A 10,632-nucleotide genomic window follows, 5' to 3' on the forward strand; every position below is an offset into this window, starting at 1 on the left:
AAGCATCTGTCCTGAAGTGCTGAAATATTCATGGAGGATCAGCGATTCTCCATACTGGCAGAAGAGCTGGAAAGCTAAAACGGTTGTTTAAAAGATCAAATTTTCCACGTGAATCAATCGCTCCGTGCACGGTGGAGAAGGAGGAGACGCCGCGGCAGAGCCGGGCCGTTTCGGGGGAACCCCTCCCCGCAGCTGGAGCGGCCGATGGGCTCGGGCTGAGGCGCCCCGGCCGGCAGCCCCGCGACACCGGCGGCCCAGGCGGCTCCTCTCGACCCTTCGGCGGCGCGGGCGACGTTTTCCCGCTACTGAACCCGGGTGACCAACCCGGCCCGAGCATCCTCGGCAGCGGGGAAGGGGCTCCGTCGTCTGGCACCGAGGGCAGCGTCCTGCCAGTCCTCTGAGCGAGCGGGGAGTTTGGAAACCTGAAACGCGTTTACACGATGCAAAACGCCACCACGCGTGGTACCTCTGAAACAGACAATTTATTGGAGTGAACATACCCTTTAACATTTTTTTTTTTTTTTTTTGTCAAGATAGATTTGTGCAGTAGGTGTAAACTTAGTGGAAGTGCTGTTCGTGAATTATATGCTAACAAGGAAATCAGGAGGAAAAACTCTCGAAAAGTCTTTATAACTAATGTCGGCATGCCTTAAATTAAATCTGAATTAAAATTTCTCGTCTGTAAACTTTCGGATGTAAACTTTGTTAAATAGGTCTACGCTATAATACGTGCTTTGGGACATGGAATTAAATAACTCTCACGACACTGATCCCTTTAAAGTCGCAGCCAGGAGAAATTAATTCTTCAGAACAGCAGTGTCTGTCTGTTGAGCTGAGAGAACTGAACGTTAAATCCTCGTTTTGGTTGTTAAAAAAAAAAAATAATGATAAAGGAAAAAGTTTTATATTTCAACTCTCGCGAGTTTCTTTTCAGTATACAGCACTCTTCCAGCGCGGGGAAGTTCTTTGCCCCTCGGGGGGCCGTTAGGAGCAAAACATTTTGCTCCCTGCTTTGGGAAAGGCGAGAAATTCCTTGCTCGAGTCCTGGTGGGCCAGGTTGGCCAGCTGCCCCTTGAGCACGTTGGCACCATTGCCCACCGAGCGTCCCAAGGCGCCCGTTTCCAGAATGGCTCCTTTGGTGGTGGCCCAGGACACCGTGGTGTTGCTCAAGGCTTGGTTCAAAGTACTGTGCCTGAACAGCGGGTCGTGAAACACCCCGTCCACCCAGTTCCTGAGGTTGGTGACCGGCGAATCCTGGTGCCGGTCCATGACGTTGACCGGGGCGGAGACGGCGGCGGCGGCGGCCGATCCCCCCGACCGCTTCAGCATGCAGGAGGGGTATTCGGCCTGGTTGAGGGAGGTGGCGGTGTGAGCCAAGGACCAGATGCGGGGCTTGGCCTCCAGCAGCGGCTGGCCCTGCGGGAAGCACAGCTTGGCCTCGCAGCCGCGCGGCCGAGCTCCGAGCAGGGTCGCCTCGCACTCCTCCGCCGCCGGCTTCAGGCAGCCGCGGGCCCGCTCCGCCGCTTCCTCCTCCTCCTCCTCGGCGGCGACGGCGGGGGGCTCGACGGCGCGGGGCGGGGGGCCGCCGCCCGGAAGCGGCTGCGGGTGAGGATGCGGGTGCGGGAAGGGCCGCCTCATCTCGCACTCGGAGCTCTCCGACTCGGCGGCGTCCAAATCCTCCAGGTCGCTGAGCTCTAGCTCCTTCTCCTCCTTGCCCGTGGGCTCTGCGGGTGGGGGCGGGGGAGGGGACGGCAAAAACAAGACACGCGGTCACGGGCGGCCCCGCTGCCCCCGGGAGCCCCGACAGCGAGGCCCGAGGCCGCGGGGGCGCGGCCCCCCAGGGGAAAGCCGGCGGCCGAGCCCCCGCGGCCGAGCCGCTAAGTGCCCGCTCCTAGCAGGGTACCCTCGGCCTTCTCGCTTTTCATGGCGTCTTCCTGCGAGCATTCTTCCTCCTCCTCCTCCTCTTCTTCGTAGGGCCGCTTCTCGTCCGAGCACTTGTTCCGAGGCGGCCACGTCATCTTGTTCTCTTTCTTGAGGCGGCGACGGGCGTTGGCGAACCAGGTGGAGACCTGGGTGAGGGTCATCTTGGTGATGATGGCCAGCATGATCTTCTCGCCCTTGGTGGGGTAAGGGTTCTTGCGGTGCTCCTGCAGCCAGGCCTTCAGCGTGCTGGTGGTCTCCCTGGTGGCGTTCTTCCTCCTCGTGCCGCCGTCCATCGCCCCGTACCTGCGAGCACAGCATCACGTTGAATCCCCGGGCCCGGCCCGATGGGGCGGGCGATGAGCGGGCACCCAGAGTGCTCGGCTCCGTCCCAGCGGCCGAGGAAAGGCGAGGATGGAGCCGGCTCAGTGCCTGAAGAGCTTATGGGGGAGGTGGGGGCAACGCCCGCCTTTAATGGCCGTGAAGTCAGCACACGTCTGGGTGACCCCAGGGTGTAACTGTGTAACTGGGAACAGAAATCTATTTATTTCCCTTTACCCCTTTTATTAACACCACCCCCTCCACCACCACCTTTTTGTTCCTGACACCGTAAAAACCCTGACGCGGGCGACATCACAGCTCAATATTTAACGCACACCCTCCAGGAAAGGTCACCGTCGCCCGATGGGCCCCGAGGGCCGCGGCGGTGGAAGCGCTGGGACGGACAGACGGCCGCCGACGCTCGGCAAAGAGGTCACCGAGGGCCCGCGGCGGAGGGGGGCCGCTTACCTGTCGTACTGGTACTGGCTGAGGCTGTGCTCGTAGGGGTAGTAAGCAGCCGCCGGGGAGATGCCCGCATGCGCAGAGCTGCCGCCGTCCTTCGCCTCCAAAGTGTTCTGCAAGAGACACCCCGCCGCTCTCAGCCCCCCGCTCTCGGGCAGGGCCGAGGAGGGAGCGGCGGCCGTGCGCTGCCTGCCCCCCGCCCCGCTTACCAGCGAGTAGAAGGCGGGCGCCTCGGTGCCGTAGGTCACGTAATTCCCGTAGCCCTGGGGGCCGCCGTAGGGGCTGCCGTAGACCCCCAGAGCAGCGGCGGAGTTGAGCTCGTGGCGGGCGGTGGCGAGCAGGCGGCTCTCGTAGACGGGACAATAGACCGGCGTCTGTGCTGGGGCGGCCGGGCCCGACTCGGGCAGCGTGCGGCCGCCGGACTCGCAGCAAGGCGTCAGGGAGTTGGTGCTCATCAGGAACTGCGGGGACAGCGGGCCGGGGGGTGTCAGCGCCCGGTGTTTGGCTTTAGGGTATAAGGTATAAGCTTTGGGGTGTAAGCTTTGGGGTTTCGAGGTTTCAGAGTTGGGGCGTTCCCCCCACATCCCAACCCTATTCCCCACCGTTTTATTTGAGAATGTTCTGCGAGCGTAAGTTTAACACGTCTATATAGAGTGACACATCATCCACAAAACGTAAACAAACGCCCCGTGACTGTGTGCATGGAACCTCCGTAACGCACCGCTCCTTCAACCCAACTTTGTGGTGCCGGCTTTACATCGCCTTCTCCTCCTGCAGCACGATGCTGCCCATCTGCGTTACTCCAGCTCCCTCCCCCCCCCCCCAACAGATTACTCATGCATATTTATTTAGACTGCAGATTTGCAGCGGCCACGCACACATCTGTCATTAACCTGCTGGGTTCGGGTATCCCATTATGTTCCCGCACCTCGGCCCTTGCTGCGTTCGCGTTTAATTGGTAAACTCCCTCGGGAATGGAAAAAGCGCTCCGGTGGGAGAGCGCGTGGGGCTCTCTCCTGCTCCCTTCTCCCCGCCCTCTGCTCTGTATTTCTGCCCCTCGCATCGCCATCACCCTAAAGCACCCAAACCCCGTTTTAACGCCAGATGTAAGTTGAGGGGTCTGGCAGGCGCTGGGAGCAAACCTCTCCTAGTGAAACCGAGAGTTTCACGCTTCCCCCGTGTTAGGGAGGAATCCCTGCAGCTCCTGGCCCCGAGCGGAAGCGATCGATAATGAGCGGGGCTCAATGGAGCGCTGGGAGGCAGCAGCCTTACCTGGGGCGCGGAGGAGTAGGGGTAGCCGAACTGCGGGTAGGACATGGTCCAGAGGCTCCCGGTGATCTAGAAACAAGGCGAGACGTCTGATCTGCACGCTAGGGCAGCCGTGCTCTGCTCTATTGTACCGATTGATTGGGAACCGCAGCTCCCTAGATGCTTAGAGGACGAAGCAGAAAACCACAGTTTATTTATTTACATGAAAATGTAAACTTTTTCTTTTCTTTTTACTGAAGTGAGGGGAAAAAAGAAAGAAAGAAAGAAAATAGGATGTGTCAAAACTGTAGTATGTTCCCCTCCGCATCTACAGCACGAAGATCTGTTACATGGGGGCTCTGGGGCTGGCAAACGGCAGGGATACACATTTTGTACCCAGGGGAAAAGAAAGGGGGGCAATGGGGGGAAAGCAGAGCAAACACACTGCGTCAGCAGCGCGCTGCTAGGAAGGAGCCGAGCCTCTGACGTCACGTAAACCCCATTCACATCAACCGGCCCCGAAATCTTCGGACCGAACCACCCGCACCTCTCAACCCACAGGGGGCCGAAGTTGGGGCGGACTGTTGTCGGTGGAGGGGGGTGGGGGAAATGGGTTTAATCGGAAGGATAAATGTTGTATCAGCTAAGGTTGGCCCCCGCCCTCCTTCGTCACCGAAGGGCTGGGATGCACTTTTAATTAGAAATTAATTAATGAGCAGCTGCTTCTTCCCACCCCACAGTAATAATTAGTCTCAATTACAAACAAGACATATGAAGGGACACACGACTGAGTCTTCATTTAAGATTTAATCAACAGTTAAAATTAACGCTAACGCTGCCAATAAAGCCCGTGACATACGGCTCTGCTTTCTTTTTCCAGCCCCTCTTCCCGACGTGTGATTACAGGTAGAAAACCCCGCCAGCGCGTTCCGGGCAGCGACTGAAGGGAAGGAATTCTTGCCTTAAAACCCCTCGGAAGCCGTCGGGAAAGCATTCGGAGAAGGGGAGGGAGGGTGCAGAGCAGGGGTGCAGGGAGTGGGGTGCAGCCCCGTGGGCCAAGCGCCGTTCCCCACGGCAGAGCAAACACCTCTCTCCCGAGCGATGGGAACAGCCGAGGCCCGGAGCCCCCCGCTCCGCCCGCCGTGCCCCGCAGCCCCCTGGGCCGGCTCCGTGCTGCCGCCCCGCGGAGCGGCCCAGACGGCGGCTTCCAGCTGTGGCTGTTGGGCCGGACCGGGGCGGGCCGGGCCGGGCCGAGCGGCGGCTGCTGGAGCGCTGAGCGCTGCAGCGCGGTGTGCAGACTTGCTCAGAGAGATTCCCGGGTTCAGACATGTGAATAGCCCCAGGGTCACACTCTAATTAATGATGATGTTCTCTTCTTCTCCCCAGCTGGAAGACTGCCTCCCAGAAACGAATCTGCCCACACTGACAGCTCGATTGAGGGTGATTGATGACTATCTGGAGACCACAGTACACATAATATAATATCTGCTGCGTAATTGCTTTAATTTACAGATGAAAATAGTACTTCTCGCACGGAGTTAGACTACAGCGCGAGGCTCTTTATGGCGCTTTGGAGTGTTTGCAAATAAAGGCTATCAGATGCAGCACATGCAAATTGCGCTGACAGCTCGGGAGAGACGAGTGGAGAGCGGCAACCAAACGGCATTCATAACCGGGTCTGAATTCCGTATTGATTTTGGGGAGCGGGGAGAAAACGCCAATGCTTTCCTCACCTGAGCTGCCAATTTCTCTTTCTCCCTGGGAACAGCAATAACTTAGCCATTGGGGTTCTGTGACAGAATCGCTCCTTTATTCCTCCCTCGGCCCCAGGACCTAATGGCCCTTGCAGTTACTATTTACAAGCAGCCCCCCATCCACGCGGCGCGCATCGCTCTGGCCGAACTCAGCGCTCTGCCCTCAGCGCTCAGCACCGCTCGGTGCCCCCCGGGCGGATGGCGCCGGGGCTCTTCGCTACAACCCCTCAGTCGGACCCCGCGGTGCTGGGGACGAGAACAGTTGCACTTATCTCAAGAGTGGCTCAGGGTGAAGCACTATAATTAGCCGAGAGCCGGGGAACCGCCTGCAGGAGTGCTCGCAGTCCTCCAGGCTGGAAGTTTGGGAGACGTCCTGTTGTTGGTTGCTTTATGTTCTTTTTTCCTCCCCTTTTTTGATACTACCGCAGATGTTAACTGCGCAGCGGCCCGCACGGCACTACAGGTTTGATATGTAGATGAGTCTATTAAACTTTAAAACGCGAGGTGAAATTCAATATTTATAGCTCTCGTCTATTTATATATCGCGATTGTCTCTCAATGCCCCGCGCCACGCGAACCACTCAGCGCCCATTTTGCACCCAAATTTCCCGTATTAATCACCGTGATTATTTGTCATTTGTCACCGCAGCCGGGCTGCAGGGCCACTTCCAGGCTGTATTCCCTAGAAAGAACTCATTAAAAAGCAAAACCCCAAACCAGAGCTTCACCGACAAAACCCCTTCGTATTTAAACACTGAAAGCGGACATTACACCTTCCTACGGCTCACCTCTTGCTTCACTCTCAGCCTACAAATAATGGCCTTTTGTTGACGGGAAAAGCAGTTATGTTTCATCCGGAATTTTTGGTGCCAGAGTCCCGCAATGATTTAAAATAACCCCTGTGGTCGGCGCGCATAAACAACGCAACGCTGTTCCGCCCCAAGGAAAGGCACCGAGTGCGGTGGGCTCTCTCCGTAAGCATCTGGGAAACGCACGTCTGTGCCGTGCAATGCAAACTGTTCCCTGTCAGAGCTCCTTTTCCGTGCACGAGAGTTCAGGGCACAGAGCAAAGTTTGGGAGAGCGAACCCATCGCAATCAGCGCTCAGGCTGGAGGTTTTCCCTCCTGAAAGAAGCAGAACGGGGATTTGCGAAACAGAACCGAACTGAACGCGTCTTCCGGGCTCTGTGCTTCCTCCCCGGGAACCCGGAGCCAGCGCTCATGTTAGTTGCATCGTACAAACACGGAACGAGGTGGAAGCGCTGCGGCAGTAGAGCAGGCCGGGGCAGCGCGATGATGGACGTCCGCAGGGACGCGCGCTGAGGCAGCTCTGCGGCCACCGCTCTGCTATCTGCGCTCCCATCGCCTCCCCGTTCCGACGGCTTCTGCCGCTCCCGCAAAGATCTCCCCGACGGAATTTGCTTATGGGCTAAAGAAAGAGACTTCGGCAAAGCTCTTTCAGCCGACTTTGCTTTGTTTTCCCGTTCGGGATTTCACGCAGCTCCGACACCAGCTGCCAAACTCCGCGGAGCTCCACACATCGCTGACTCGGAGCCCCCGTCAAGACGGCACCGCGGGGAGCGCGGGGTGCGCGCAGAGCCCCCCGGGGCGGAATGACCCCGGCGCTGCGGGCCGGAATCGGGGCTGCCGGTGCCCACCTGCACGGCCCCGTGCGAGGGGTCGGGAGCCGCGGTGATAAACGGCAGTTGCCTAAGCGTGTGCCGCTAATTCATTTACGCAATAATATCTACGCGTAAAATAGCGCTCGGAGTGCTCTCATTCGGTAGCTTCAATCTCTTGGCGAACCGTCTCGATTAAGGCCTCATGGGCTCACACTGCTCTTCGCACCCAGCAACTTTCTGCTCGGAAGGGCTGCGGCCAGCCCGCACCCACGGCTCACCCCAAACTTTTCGGGAAGAAAAGCAAAAGCCGCGCCCCGGACGCTGCTGTCTTCCTCCGCACAGAGCTCCGCGGGCCGGGCAGAGGCTGTCCGAGGAGGATCCGCTCGGACCCCGCTCACAGCCACTCTGTGCTGCATGGCAGCGAGCAGCCCCGCGCACTCCTGTGCGGAGGGAAAACTTTCCTGCTCACATAGATCACATTCTATTCCTTTTAAAGTTTGTCTTAAAAGCCGGAAAGTTTGACTCGGTGCCTTACCTTAGCGCTCGCGGAGTGTCATATGCGCACCCACTTTCCAAGAAATAACATATGCTATATTACATTTGCCCCTTTTCCCAGGCGAAGATCGCAAGGAGCAAAGTGATCCATCACACGGAGTTCCCCTTCCCTCCAGCAGTTCGTTCCCAGTCTCCTCGCTGCTGCCGCAGCTCCGAAGGGGGAAAATAACCCCGCCGCCCCCTCCTCCCTGCCGCCGTACACACACGTACACATAACACACGCACGGCAGCATCACCACCAAAACAAGGAGAGAACGTTTTTACCTGCGATCACGCCCGGCTCCGGCTAGCACCTCGCAGTGCCATGGCAGCGCTCCTCTCCTCCCGCTCTCTGCGCGGATCGCTGCGCGGAGCCGCCGCGAGCATTTCTCAGCGTGCGGCACCTGACGGCAGCGCGCAGTGCCTCCGCTCCCCCGGCGCCACCGCCACGTCCCTCACCCCTTTCCTAGTGACGTCCCAGCGCGGCTCCGCTGCTCCGCTGCCGATTAACACTTTCCAGGCGCTCGGCTCCCAACTTTTCCTTTTAAAACAGCGGCAGCCGGAGCCTCTCGCCTCCTCGCGTTATAAACGCCGGTTGGGGCGTGGGGGACACCATAATTAATAGCGGGTTGGTAAAATTAGCGCTGCCACTCCAATCGTTGTCCTCGTCGCCGACAATAATTGCATTGATTCGGGAAGGACACGAATGTCCTCCATTTAACCTAATGATCCGCGGGGTGTACCCGCCGGAAGGCAGCAGGAGCTCTGATTAAGTGCGCGCCCCCCGCGCTGCCATTTATCTCCGCGAGTCAGGGCTGCGAGGCGCGCAACTTACGGGCAACTCTGCCTCGCCCGCCGCCTTTGTTTCCCTCCCGTCGGCGGAGGTGGGCTCGGACGCAGGCGCCAGCCGGGCTGTGCCCGCACCTGCCCACCCCCTTACCCGCACTTCCACTCGGAGCACTCGCGCCGGGCTCCGCCGGGGCTGCGCTCCCCCCTCCCGCAGCGCCCCGCAGCGCCCCGCAGCCCCGGGGCCGTCCCCTCCCGCCCCGGGGCTGCCTCCGGGGAGGGGGCGATAGCTCCAGCTCCGGAGCGCTCTCTCCCGCTCAGCCCCCCCGCCCAACCCCCGGTCCTTGCTTCCGACCCGCAGAAGTTCTGCGTGCCCCGTGGCTCCTGTCCCGGCTGCAGGAAGTTTGGCGGAGCGGCCGCTACTTTCTCTCCTTAATTGTTTGTGCCGAGCGAAAAGAATCGTACAGAATCGTAGGGATCATAGGGACAAACCGGGATTGGCAGAAGGGGGAGGAGGGATCGATATCATTTGTGTTTAAAGGCATAAGGCTGGTGGACGTCTCAAAAAAGACAGAGGAGGAGAGAAGAATATTCCATCGCACCCAATTAAGCGAAGACAAAGAGGTGCAGGGAGAAAAGCTGCGAGAGGTGGGGTGGCGGTGGGGAGTTCTAGCCGCTGTCTTCTCACCGTAACCACCAAAGCTGAACAATAACATTAATGGGGAACATCTGTACATCGACAGATTTATTCTTGCCGGGGCTCTTTCATGCCCGTGTCATTTGCATGGGCCCGTGCTCATAATGTTCGACACACGTTGCACCTTGTAGTGCGATGACAGGGTACATCTGATGAACTCTCAGAGTGGGAAGTCCACTTTTCTTTCTCCTTTCTCCCTCCTCGGGTTGCGTTTGCAACTTCCAAGACAGGGAAACCACACAAAAAGGGAGAACGTGCTCCTTCTCCCCATCTGCAGACGCAAACAGAAAGCCAGTCACACTGCAAGCCTTCGTGTGACCATTCTGGTGGTTCCTGGCCTTGTGCGGGTCTGGGAGATGCCATGGGGCTGGGGCTGCTCTCTGGGCACTGCCTTTGCTGGGACATCCCTTCTGTGTTCAAGGGCAGAAGGCATCGTTCAAAAAAAATATTTTCTCCTATTAACACCTACCAGCTGTAACAGTGAATAGACATATCATACACAACACAACAACCTCAGTTGCATGAGATCGACTTTACGGCAGCATTGGTTGGAAGAAGAAACGAGCAGACACAGTCTTCTTCAATTTGCTCATGCTGACCTGCACACCTCGGAGTTGCCACTCATTGACCCACACAGCAGAAGGCAGGGTGGCTTTCTGCCTGTCAGAGCAGGAGGATGGCCGAGCGGAGCGGAGAACAGCTCCCAGTGGATGACTATGCAACTCACCAGTGGCATCCTGAAGGACACATCTGCTGAGAGAGCACAGGCCACCAGGAAATCCCAGCAGGTGCCTGCAACCTGAGCAAAACCTTTTGGGGAGCACTCAGAAATTCCAAGTCCAGTGTTCATGACTTGAGGGCCATTTGTAGGTTTTGCCTGATGTTGCTTGTGGTGTTGTTACAGATTCTTCTTCTCCTTTCCTTCTTTAATGACCCACAATGCAAAGGTTTCAACCATTTGTAATGTGTAAACTATTAAAAAGTGGGTTTTTTTTTTTCCTCCGCAGTAGAAATAGTGTTGATCTTGTCTACCCTGACATTCTTTGGCATTCTTTCCCATTTCTGTAGCTAGATCCGTGCCACCTCGATTCTGAAAGGGCCTTCACTAAATGACAGCACGTGGTTAAAAACTTTAATTTTCCATGTCATTAGACAAACAGCACTGATGATAGCACCATGTACTTCCATTCAGAAAGGGAATATCATTTAATTGCCAGTGTCGATTTCTGCAGCACAGTGGCTGTTCTTTGAAGACCTACTTTCTAAGAGATCAGATAGGAAAGAACACC

General features: G+C 57.5%; 1 protein-coding gene across 3 annotated transcripts; it reads right to left on the minus strand.

Annotated features, from left to right (window-relative positions):
• Positions 1 to 861: 861 nt before the first annotated feature.
• On the minus strand, positions 862 to 8,835 carry IRX4 (iroquois homeobox 4). 3 transcript variants are annotated; one of them, XM_090137251.1, is made up of 6 exons: positions 8,146 to 8,835; positions 3,976 to 4,041; positions 2,913 to 3,164; positions 2,710 to 2,816; positions 1,904 to 2,226; positions 862 to 1,724 (listed from the first exon to the last, which is right to left on the minus strand). In XM_090137251.1, exons 2-6 carry the CDS (start codon positions 4,018 to 4,020, stop codon positions 985 to 987), a joined length of 1,467 nt encoding a protein of 488 aa, XP_089993377.1. In that variant the 5' UTR covers positions 4,021 to 4,041; positions 8,146 to 8,835; the 3' UTR covers positions 862 to 984. The 3 variants fall into 3 exon arrangements, with proteins under 3 accessions (XP_089993377.1, XP_031445306.1, XP_089993378.1); XM_031589446.2 differs by having other exon boundaries at positions 3,976 to 4,134; XM_090137252.1 differs by lacking the exon at positions 8,146 to 8,835 and adding an exon at positions 7,862 to 8,099.
• Positions 8,836 to 10,632: the final 1,797 nt, after the last annotated feature.

This window comes from Phasianus colchicus, chromosome 3, assembly GCF_987193195.1.
Source record: "Phasianus colchicus chromosome 3, bPhaCol1.hap1.1, whole genome shotgun sequence".
In the NCBI taxonomy this organism is placed as follows: Eukaryota; Metazoa; Chordata; class Aves; order Galliformes; family Phasianidae; genus Phasianus; species Phasianus colchicus.